Raw genomic sequence first — 12,374 nt, 5'->3', positions numbered from 1 at the left:
ATAAAGAAAAGTGAAAAAGGGGTCGGGGTGATGGCTCACGCCTGTAATTCCAGTACTTTGAGAGGCTGAGGCGGGTAAATCACTTGAGGTCAGGAGTTCAAGACCAGCCTGGCCATCACAGTGAAACCCCATCTCTACTAAAAATACAAAAATCAGCCAGGCATGGTGGTGCATGTCTGTAATCTCAGCTACTCAGGAGGCTGAGGCAGGAGAATTGCTTGAACCTGGGAGGCAGAGGTTGCAGTGAGCCAAGATCGTGCCACTGCACTCCAGCCTGCTTGACAGAGCAACACCCTGTCTCAAAAAAAAAAAAAAAACTGAAAAAGGAAGGAGGGAGATTGTGTGCCCTGCAGCTGAGCAAACTTCTGAATTCACATGCTGGTTCAGTCCTACCCTGTTAAAGTGGACAGTGATATAGAGCTCCTCATTATACACACATAAAAGGAGATGCAGCTTTCACTCTGGTTGGTGTTCACGACCTTATTTCTTACCTGGGCTACTCATCCACTCCCACCGAAGCCAGCCACCTGGGTACTCCCCAGCCCTGCAGCCACACAGCATGACATGCAAGAGACACTGTTGCTCAATCCGTTCCACTGCAGCCCCCGGTAGAAGTTCAGTGCTTACGGGTTCAAGATAATCTTATCCAATATCACCCCCATAACAGATGGGGAAAGACAGGCCTAGAGAGGTCACATGTTTGCACTTTCTTAGTACCAGGGATGTACATATGTTACTTTTCACACAGTCAACTTTGTAGGAGGTACTAAGAATACTAGTACCTTAAATTTTATTTAAAATTTAAATAAAAGTTTAAAGCAGGAAGGAACTTTAAAGTTTAGCTACTTTTTAACCTCCACACTCCAGGGTGTCAAGATAAGCTCTGTTGCAACTATTCCATAATTCATTTGATAAATATTTATTGAGTAGCTACAATGTACTGTACATTAGGGACATAAGTCAGATATCACCTTTGCCCTCAGGACTTCATACACTAATGAGGAAGGGGATATTAATAATCACAAGTCTAATAGTAGAGTCTTATTGTTGCAAGTGAATTATGTTATTTTAATTTTCAATTTTTTTTTTTTTTTTTAGAGACAGGGTCTTGCTCTGTCACCCACACTGGAGTACAGTGACACAATCATAGCTCACTGCATCCTTGATCTCCTGGACTCAAGTGATCCTCCCACCTCAGCCTCCCAAGTAGCTGAAATTGCAGGCATGAGCCACCACTCAGCAAATCATATTTTAAAATACACTAGAATAGGCATCTCCACTTATATGCCAATGTGCTCTCTGAGTGGGGAAAAAAGGCAGGGTTGGAGGTGGAAGAAGCAGTTACAGGTAGTGCCCTGGAAACTGCCTACTGCCCAGGGTTGACCAGTGCAAGAGTCTCATGTAGATCAACATTACCATTATGTGGCTGCCGAAGTAGAGTCTGGAAACCACTGAACTAGCTCTGGCCACCCCTACTTTACAGATGAGCAAACTGAGGCCTGAAGAGTTTAACTGACTTGCCTTGACAAATGGAAGAACACTAAAATACTGTTAATGGCTCACATAATCTTCCTCCCCCAAACAGGTCCAAATCCCATCGCATGACATGTGATCTGATCCCTGCTCATTTCTGCAGCCCCATCTCTCACCATTCCACCTCTCATGCTATGATCCAGCCATAATGAATTATATACAAAGTCCTAAAAGGCCCACTGCTTTGCCCATACCACTCCTGCAACCAGGGATCAAGTCCATGGCCCCTAAATAACTCCAGTTCATTTTCAGCATGCAGGACTCAGCTCCGGTTTATCTCCTCCAAGAAGCCCTTCCTGGGGTGCCCTTCCTCCACCTCCCACAGCACTTCTACTTTCACATAGAAACACTTATCACATAATGTATTCATCCATTCAACAAATATTTATTGAGCAGCTTCTACGTGCCAAGCACCTGCAGTTACAGCAATAAACAAAACAAAGCCCCTGCCCTCACGGAGCTTACATTCTAGTGAGGGAAACAGACAATAAATAAACAATATATAATATAATGCCAGGTGAAGTTTAGTACTATGGAAAAAAAAAAAAAGACCAAGGGCTGGAGACTGATGGGAAGGTATCATCTCAAGAAGTGACAGGAGTAAGCCATGCAAATAACTGAAAAGGGAGCATTTCAGGATGCAGCAGCAATGGCCCTATAATGACCACAATTATTCCTTTACTTATGTTTTATTCCCTATTGAACTATAAAATCCTTGGGGGCAAGGATCACATCTTAAGCATGTTTGATTCCCAGGGCCCAGCATAGAACTTGGCAGCTCCATAGTGGACATTTACAGAATGAGTGAATGAACCTGGGCTGGGATGTATGAGTCCACCTGGCCTCATCTCTCTTAGCAAACAAGATCTGGCCTGCTTCATGTCTCTCTCTCCCACAGGGCTAAGCTAAGTGGAGGCCCCACTTGGGCCAATCTGCCTAGCCTGATTCCATAGCCTGGATTCAGGTGCTGGATTCTCACTTCATTAGGACCATGACACTGACAAGTTGTCCAGTTGTAACTTTTCTAGCCCTTATATATCTGACCTGGACCTGGGACCCTGTCTAGAAACCCAGATACTTTAGAACTGAGAGTGTGCCCTTGTTTTCCCCAAGTTTCCCCAGCATGAAAGTTCCCCTCTGAATCCCAAGCCTCAGAGCTGAGGGCCCAGACACCTGGAGTCAGACTTCCCCAGTGGCTAACCTCTATCCACCTGGAAGTTTCTGCCTGATCTTTGACTTCCCTCTGAACCAAATGAGTTCTTTCCTACTGGAACATCAACCCTCTGACCACATCAATCCTTTCTGTGGCCATCTCTCTGTATGTTCCAACTGAATGAAACCATTACCGAACATCTACCATAGCCAAGGCACAGGGCTAAGTACCTGAGTTCTCTATTGCCTGTAGCAGATCCCTGTTCCCACCGGCTGTGTCCACACTCAGCTATCCTGACTCAAACTCCTGACACTCCTGAAAGTGCATTCAATACCCTATATGCTGAAAATACAGTCAAATGGCTTTATCCACTCAGTCAACTGCAACAGACACCTCTAGAGTCACTGGTGCTCCATCCCATCCTTGCCAGTCTAAAAGGGGCTCAGGGATGATAACTCATGTCTTCATTCACCCTTTGATTCACCACTTACTGACACCTGCTGTATGCCAAGCCTGGAATATAAAATACAGTGCCTACACACATGATGATGACAGTGGTAGTCCCGGTGGTGGTGATGGTGATGAGGTTGAGGAAGACAGAAAGAAGAGGGTGGTAACATAAGTTACCATTTATTGCAGACTTGTGCTCTAAAACACTAAGCAGTGAGTCTTCTAATGCTAACAAGATGATGAGATAAGTATAATTGGCCTCACTTTACAGAGAAGGGAATAAGCTGAAGAGGTGAAGCAACTTGCTCAAGGTCACACAGCTAAGCAGCAGAGTGAAGTGAGACCCTAAGCTTGTCTGCCTCCAAAATACAAACTGTTCCACTGCCCCAGAGTCACACAGCAAATGCTAAACAAATATAACTTCAATGAAGAAGTGAGAGAGCGGGTCCGGGGCCACAGGGGCTTACAAGCTGCTGGAGGAGACAGACATACACATATACAACAAGCAGAGACGAGTGCTGATGGCTGCGGACAGATAAAGAGCTGCAGGGGAGCCAGAGGAGGGAGTAGCTAACTTGACCTGGAGGGGTCTGGAAAGCCCTGTTGGAGGAAGTGACTTAGGGGGTAGGCCTCAGAGGATGAGCGGTTTGCGGCTGACAAGCAGGCCGAGCGTGGTGCACGGCAGGAGCTCAGCCCTCGCCCGCCGACCTGACCTGGGCCGTGCCGGGACCTCTGAGGTCGTCCTGTCCACCCCACTGTGCCCACGCGGCCGCGCCAGGCCTCACCTCCTTCCACTTGAGCTGGCGGATGCTGATCTTCAGGGCATCCAGGGAGGTCCTGGCCTTGGAGCTGTCCACGGTGACCGGCCGCTGGTAGCCGTTCTCGCCGGAACGGTGGCCAGAGCTCCGCTTGCAGCTTCGGCCCTTGCTCAGGGGCTTCCCGTGCAGGCAGAGGCCCCGCGCCGGCTTTGGCTTGGACAGGGGCAGCGTGGGCGGCGGCCGCTGAGGGACCCGGGCGTCCCCCTCCTCAGCCGCGCTGAGCTGCGCCGGGGCCCGGGCCGGGACCGCCTTGGGCTGCTCCTCCCCCGCCTTGCGCTCCGGTTCCCCGGCCGCGCCCGAGTCCACGCGGACCTGTTCCGCCGCCGTCTCCGCTGTGGCCTCGGCCTCAGCTTTGGCCGCCGCTTTGGCCGCGGCCACCGCCTCTGCCTCCCACCGGGCCGCCAGCTCACTTTCGGAGCTGCCCCGCCGCATGGCGCTCAGGCCCGGCGCCAGTGCCAGTGCCGCCGCCGCCGCCGCCGCTCCGCCGCCCCGGCCCGCCACCAAACTGCCGCCACTGCCGCCGCTGCCACGCGCTCCCCGCCCGAGCCCGTTGCCATGATCGCTCAGGCTCGGGTTGACAGCCGCAGTCGCCGCCTCGAGACGGAATCCGGGAAGGGACAATTGTCGTTCCAGCCCCAGCGACCTCATAGGCGAGGCTGCCCACGTGACCCTGCCTGTCACAGAGGCAGCGGCGGCCATGTTGGAAGAGGGCAAAGAGCCGCCAGGCCCCGCCCACCCCGCGAAGGCGCTGGACTATCCGGGCGCAGAACTCAAGAGTGGCGAGGAAAGGCGGGAGGGCAGTTGGAGCGCGCGTGGGGCTCCTGAGCCCGGGGACTGGGGAGCCTCAAGCAGGAGGCTCAGTCCCCGCAAACACACTCGCTGGGCTAACTCTTGATAGGACAGACGAGGCGCCCCTCGATGGGAACCTCCTCAGTGCGGTGGATGTGACCAGCCCAGGCCTTAGGGGAGCAGAGAGTGTTCCACTGAAGAAACCGTCTGCTGGTCCTTTGAGCGCCCCCAGATAAGGGAGGAGGCACTTTTCTCAGGGAGCTCTCGATGGAATGGGGAAGCCCCCTACAGATTCCTCCCACTCGAATCGAGTTGAGGATATTACCGATTTTTCTTTTCTTTTTTTTTTTCTTTTTTTTTTTTTGACAAGGTCTCGCACTGTCACCCAGACTGGAGTGCAGTGGCGCGATCTCGGCTCACTGCAGCAGCCTCAGCTTGCCGAGGTTAAGCGATCCTCCCACCCCAACCTCCCGAGTAGCTGGGACTACACAAACCCACCACTACACCCGGTTAATTTTTGGATTTTTCATAGAAACGTGGTTTCGCCATGTTTCCCAGGCTGTTCTCAAACTCCTGACTCAGGTGATCTGCCCGCCTTGGCCTCCCAAAGTGCTAGGAATACAGGCGTGAACAACCATGTCCAGCCTGACTGCTTTTTCTTTTCTTTTCTTTGTTGTTGTTGTTGTTGAGATGGGATTTCGTTCTTGTCGCCCACGCTGAAGTGCAATGGTGCGATCTCGGCTTGCTGCATCCTCCACCTCCTGGGTTCAAGTGGTTCTCTGCTTCAGCCTCCCAAGTAGCTGGAATTGTAGGCACCTGCCACCACACTCCGCTAATTTTTGTATTTTTAGTAGAGATGGGTTTCACCATGTTGGCCAGACCGATCTTGAATTCCTGATCTCAGATGATCCGCCTGCCTCAGCCTCCTAAAGTGCTGGGATTACAAGCTCAAGCCACTGTGTCCAGGCTGACTACTTTTTCTTCTATCACTTTTTTTGTGGTGGTAAAATATGCATAACAAAGTTTGCCATTGTAACATTTTTAATGTACGTTCAGGTGGCATTCAGTACATTCATATTGTAGTGCAACCAGCACCACTGTGGGTCTCCGGAACTTCTTCATCTTCCCAAACTGAAACTTTGTGTCTATGAAACAGTAACTCCCGATTTCCTTCTCCCCTAGCCCCTGGGAACCACCATTCTACTTTCTGACTATGAATTTGACTCTTCCTGGCCCCTCATATAAGTGGAATCATGCAGTATTTGTCTTTTGTGTCTGACTTATTTCACTTAGCATAAGGTCCTCAGGGTTCCTCCATGTTATAACATGAGTCAGAACTTCACTCATTTTTAAGGCTGAATAATATTGCATCATGTGCATACACCACCTTGTTTTTATCCAATCATCCGCCAATGGGCATTTAGGTTGTTTTCACCTTTTGGCTATTGTGAAGAATGTTGGTTAACACTGGTGTGCGAATACCTGTTTGAGCCCCTGCTTTCAATTTTTGGGGGTTGCCATCTATTTTAAAGCCAAACCAAGGAGAGAGCTCTTCCCTCCCACCTGAGGGAGCCACATTTGGTTTTTTTAGGAAATGGGGTTGAGAAGCTGTAACAGCACCCTAGATTTACGGCAGAAGCCATGACTGCACACAGGGGAACTTTGCCTTGCTCTGCACTACAGGGTGAGGGAAACACAGAAGATGTCAACATGGCCCCTCTTCCTCTCTCATCTCTCTGGGTGTCTTGTTTCTTTGCTTTAGTCCAGGGGTTTCACTTGCTGAATAAACTGCCTTGAAATGTCCAAGTTATAAACTCAAGAGGCCCAAACCTCCTTTTTAGCAGCAGATGGCGCTCACATCTGTTCTCTTCGTGACTTTATTTTGGAGTTTCTGTAAGTATGGTTGTCCGGCCACTTGCATGGGAGCAACCTCGGGTGTTTATTTAAAATGTGGGCTGCTGGATCCCACCCCCAGAGACTTTGATGCAACACATCTGTGCACACCTGGGAGTCTGCCTGTTAAATTAGCTCCTCCCCTAATTCTAAGGCAGCTGAGGCAAGAAACACTGGTGGAGTCTGTTTCAAGTCCTCTGGAAATTGATGGAGCTGTCCGTGGTACTAGTAAAAGCCCTCACTGTCCCCCCATCTCTCTCCACCAACCTGCCCCCCAAATCCTGTCCCTCCTCCTGGTGTCCCTTTATCTCAGCAAGTGCCCCCCACTTCATTCAGTCATCCATGTGTGAAAATTGCCAAGTCATCCCTCTCCCTGGCCTCCTAAAGCCAGCCCATCGCTACGTCTTACAGGTTTTATATTAAGATGTCAGTCTCTGGGCCAGGCATGTTGCCCCACGCCTGTAATCCCAGCACTCTGGGAGGCTGAGACAGGAGGATCACTTGAGGCCAGGAATTCGAGACCAGCCTGGCTAACATGGTGAAACCCCATCTCTACTAAAAATACAAAAAAATTAGCTGGGCATGATGGCGTGTGCCTGTAATCCCAGCTACTCAGGAGACCGAGGCACGAAACTCATGAACCCAGGGGGCAGAGGTTGCAGTGAGCCGAGACCACACCACTCCACTCCAGCCTAGGCAACAGAGTGAGACTCTGTCTTTTGAGAGAGAGAGAGAGAGAGAGACAGAGAGATCTCCTCTTTCCTCTCTCATCTATCTCTATCATCACTAACCCAATTCAGGCTTCTGCTGTTAGCCCGCCTCCAGTCTCTGCCACACACCCACCCATTCTCCACACCAGAACTGCCACCATCCTATTTAGAAACCTCCCCTGGTTTGTCATCATCTACAGATAAAGTCCAAGAACACTGATTGTCCTAAGAGGCCCTTCCTGATTACAATTTTGAAATCACCCCCTTCTCCCTGCCTCCATGCCTTTGTATACACTGTTCCTTCTGTCTGGACTTCCCCTGCCTCCGTGTCTCAGGCAAGCTTTTCTCAGTGCCCCAGGCAGAAATAATTACTCTCTCTACTCTTCTACTGACACCCATAATTCTCATCCACACCTCTCAACCATGGTCTGTCTGTCACACCGTCTAGAAATCATCTCAGCCTCCACCATTAGTCTGGGCAAGAACAAATCTTGTCTGATTCATGTCTGTATCCCCATCTCTTGGGTCTTGAACACAGTGGCCCTTGCTCTGTTCATAGCAGTATGAACAAAGTAGTATGGATGTACTAATGAATGAGTCATTTTCAGCCTCATATGTGAAATCCGTAAGGCCCATCCCATATAGAAATATTCATTTTGGCTTCACATCCCAAGACCTCTTCTGCCTCAGAGGCTTTGCACATGCCCTTCCCTCTACCTTTCTTTAGCTCTCTGGCTACTTCTCCTTCACCATTCAGTGTAAATGTACATCTGCACAGACACCTCTGATCTCTCCATCTAAGCCAGACTTCTTCAGATGAAATAATGATGCAAGAGAGGAAAACAGGAGGTACCATGAGGGAGTATATGATTAAGTGCCAAGGAGGCAAAGAGTAAAAAATAAAATTTATCCAGTAGCTCAAGGAATAGAGAATTTACTGTGAATTAGAAAACCAGACCAGGCTTCCTGTAAGAGAGAGACTATAAGCTAGTCTTCAAGGTGGAGTAGGAATCAGGTCGATAGAAAGTTAGGTGGATGTTCATTGCAGAGCTACGGATAGGGCTGCTACAATCATGTAAGGGACCTTGCAGGCGTTGAAATCCAATGTGTGCAAAGCCTCACCCATCAAGGCTTTGTCCATGGGATGGGGGTGCTTTTGCCCATTGGATTAAAGACTCCCAGGGCTCTTGGAGGCCCTGTACTGAGAGGGAAGATGAGGAAAAAGTGAAGCAAGATTTAAGAAGGGGATAATCATCTACTTCTTCCTCAAGGGGGCAGAGAGCAGACTGGACCGGTTGAAACTCAAGCCTCAGAGAAAAGGGAGGAAAGAAAGGAAACAAGGCCCACTTGAGCCCGACTCTCAGGTCTTTGAATACCATGGCACCCTTGATTTCTCAGGAAATTCTAAAATGTGTGAGTGGAAAATCCAAACCCACACGAGACTCCTCCAAGAAAAGCTTCAGCATGTCTGCTGAGAAGCAAAAGCAGCTTAGATTTCAGGACTAGGATTACTTCCAAAAAATACACAAATGTGAAAATAAAGTTGCTCTCTCTGGGAGTTCCCTCCTTCTCCTTCCCAGCACTCACCATAGTTTCCAGTTGGAGTGTTACTTGTTTGTTTTCTTGTTATGGCCTGTCTTGCCAGCCAGGGTCTGGGTGTCAGAAGTAAGGGGTGTATTGTTCTTGTTGACCACAATATCCCAGTGTCTAGTTCAGTGCCTGGCAGAGAGTAGGCATTCTGGAACTGTTTCTTGAATGAATGAATGAATGAATGAATGAAAAATTAGACTGCCCAGATAGTCAACAATTAAAACATGGTTAAGTGAATTATGGCAAATGCTGTCAATGACAGCTTTAGCCGCTTAGGAAAATGTTGATGATGTAACATTAAAGGAACTGGTGCAAGCATTGCAATTACAATGCTTAAAAACTGCTCTGCATAAACAGGGCCTGGAAGAATATAGAGACAAATGAGAACAGCTGTGGGTGCTGTTCTTGCTTGAGATCTTGCATGAAATTTTCCACTCAGTTTTGGCAAACTGTAGCAACCTTGTGGCTCTTCATATCCTTCAACCCACCAATCAATCTCATTTCTAGAGATTGCTGCTAAGAGTCAGAAAGACAAAGCTTTACGTAGTAATCTATTACTGGTGAGTAACCACTCTGTGACAGGCACTGTCCTAAGCATTTTGCATATATCACGTCATTTAATCTCTGAAACACTCTGGGATGGGTCCCATTGTTGATCACATTTTACAGATGGTGAAGGAAATTGCTACTACTCCGAGAAGAGAAGGCACTTGCCCAAGTCACAGCTACTAAAGGCAAAGACAGGATGCAAATTCAGAGTGGTCTGACACCAGCACCAGCTCCCAACACTCACACTAATCCCCACACCAAGCCTTTGTCTACAAAAATACTCAACATACATTTAAACATCAGCGAGTTTAATCCCTATGAAAGTTATATGCAGAGAAAAACACCAGAGGCAAATATGCCAGAATATTAATAGTGGTTATTCTGGGTGAGGAAATTAAGGGTAACTTATTTTCTTCTTTATTCTATAATTTCCAAATTTTCTACAATGAGTATGTATTGCTTTGATAACTGGAAAATCAACGTACCTTTTTTTTTTTTTTTTTTTTGAAGCAGACTTTCACTTTTATTCTTCCCAGGTTCAAGCGATTCTCCCTCCTCAGTCTCTCGAGTAGCTAGGATTACAGGATGCACCACCACGCCCGGCTAATTCTGCATTTTTAGTAGAGACTGGGTTTCTCCATGTTGGTCAGGCTGGTCTCAAACTCCCGACCCGAGGTGATCCGCCTGCCTCAGCCTCCCAAAGTGCTGGGATTACATATGAGCCACCGCGCCCGGCTCAATGTACTTTTTAATTAAAAATGTACCTTAGTTGTTGTTATTTCTCAATGCTCAGAGCATTCTTTCTGTAACAGAAATCTGACCATGTCAATCCTCTGTTTAAAACCCTCCTGGAACTATGGGAAGGAGTTTGTTTTGTTTTTGTTTTTTGAGACAGGGTCTCACTCTGTCGCCCAGGCTGGAGTACAGTGGCACAATCTCCACTCACTGGAAACTCCACCTTCTGGGTTCAAGCGATTCTCATGCTTCAGTCTCCTGAGTAGCTGGGACTACAACTGCTCACCATCACACGGGCTAATTTTTGTACTTTTAGTAGAGACAGGGTTTCACCATGTTGGCCAGGTTGGTCTCAAACTCCTGACCTCAAGTGGTCCGCCCGTCTCGGCCTCCCAAAGCGCTGGGATTAGACATGAGCCACTGCGCCCGGCCGGGAAGGGGCTTGTTTTGACACTGACCTCACCATGTCTTTACCACTCCCATCCCATCCACATCCCAACATCCTCTTTCCCCATAAATGGTCTTGCTGTAAAATGGACTTTTACAGCTGCCAAAGTCAATTGACTTTTTAAATTTTTAAATTGACGTTAACGGCTGTAAAAGTCCGTTTTACAGCAAGTCCATGTGTGGGGAAAGAGACAGTAGGAACAAACGCTCCAGGAGAGAGGGGTGTGGGCAATTTTTACCCCACCTGGTTGTTTCTGCCCTGTTAGTATCAGGGATCGCCACCAGGTGGCGCCCGAGGTCCAGTTTTTAAGAGGAAGACGGCTGAAGTGCGTCTGAAGCGCGAGCTCTGCCTAGCTCAGCTTGCAAACACACACTTTTGTATCTCTGGGCTTTTGCCACTATTGCTCCCTCTCCCTGGTGCACCCTCCCTCACCGCTCACCTGACCCCATCTTCTCGGATTATCCTTCAGATCCAGCTACAAAATTTCCTTATTTTCTTAGGGTATGGCTGAGCTCCCAGGGGCACCCAGTTCCTGGAAGGGGCGTGGCCAATCTTAATGAATTAGCAAAAGGCATCATGTTCAGTTTCAGGTTAACTTTTTATCTAATAGGTTGTTTCTTTCTTAAAGTCGGTAGTAGTCTTTGGTCATGGTGCACATCTGTATGTCAAGCCTTGTTGTGTATTTGGGCATTTAATTGAGCATTATTTTCCCCACAGCACAGTTTAGCCTGGAGACTGAGCAGGAGTTCTGAAGCTGACTGCCTGGGTTCAGGTCTCATCTCTCCCACTTCGTGGCTGATTATACTTAGATAGGTTACCTGGCTCTTCTGTGATTCTTTCCTCACCGTGAAAAGGTGAAAATGATAGTACCTACCTCCCAGTGTTCTTGTTACTTTGAGGATGAAGTTAGCCACCACATGGAAAACATTCAGAACAGAAACAGCCAGCAAATAACCAGCCCTCAAATAACCTGTTGATCTCTGTTATGTCCCTATGTCTCTCCTGGCTTTGTGATTCTCTAGAAAGCGGTGTTATCCCCTCCTCTTTGATCTGCTTTTATGACCTCTCTGCCCCATGCTAGGCTGCATTTATCCATTCCCACAGACCAGGAGTTCCTGGAGGACTGGGCTAGGGTTGATTGATTCCCCTGGGCCTCCAGCACAGGACACAGCACCAAGTCAATTGATCTTATAGAACTGGATTATGAATTATTCAGCCTGGGCATTGTTGCATTACGTTTCACAGTTCTGTGTCTACAGGTATGTCAAGGGGTGTAGGAGTGAAGAAACGAAATACAGTTTTGACATTTTTATTGAAGGGTAATATACACACAGAAAAGTTCGACGGATTTTCATAAACTGAACAGACCCATGAAACCAACACCCAGACCAAAAATCAGAACATCCCCAGCACCCTGGAAGCCCCACCCTAGGGTAACTGCTTTCCTGACTTCTAATAGCATGGATTAGTTTTGTTTAAAATAAGATACATTTTAACTGATTCCAAGTTTTAAGAACCCACGCCATACCGTATCTGCTTGGGTAGAGAGACATAAGGCCGGGGGCTATTTTAAAACACAAAAGGGGAGAGTGGGACCCACAGTGACCAAAAGTCCACTAGGGTGGGGCCCTGCTTCATGGCTTGCGACATGCCACGTGATGTCTGTACACTGAGTACCCCTTCCCACTTCTGCACACCCATCTGTG

General features: G+C 48.2%; 1 protein-coding gene across 2 annotated transcripts in view; it reads right to left on the bottom strand.

Annotated features, from left to right (window-relative positions):
• Positions 1–4,386, bottom strand: part of TTLL11 (tubulin tyrosine ligase like 11) — a 275,995-nt gene extending 271,609 nt beyond the window's left edge. The window contains exon 1 of one of the 2 annotated variants that reach the window (XM_012458208.3): positions 3,922–4,386. In XM_012458208.3, the coding sequence (XP_012313631.2) occupies positions 3,922–4,386 (465 nt within the window). The remainder of the gene's footprint in view (positions 1–3,921) is intronic. The other variant, XM_064378343.1, reaches the window with a different exon arrangement.
• Positions 4,387–12,374: the final 7,988 nt, after the last annotated feature.

This window comes from Aotus nancymaae, unplaced genomic scaffold (assembly GCF_030222135.1).
Source record: "Aotus nancymaae isolate 86718 unplaced genomic scaffold, 86718_ANA_hifiasm-v0.15.2.pri h1tg000003l, whole genome shotgun sequence".
In the NCBI taxonomy this organism is placed as follows: Eukaryota; Metazoa; Chordata; class Mammalia; order Primates; family Aotidae; genus Aotus; species Aotus nancymaae.
Note: the sequence above shows the minus strand (reverse complement) of the source record. Positions and strands in the feature narration are given on the sequence as shown.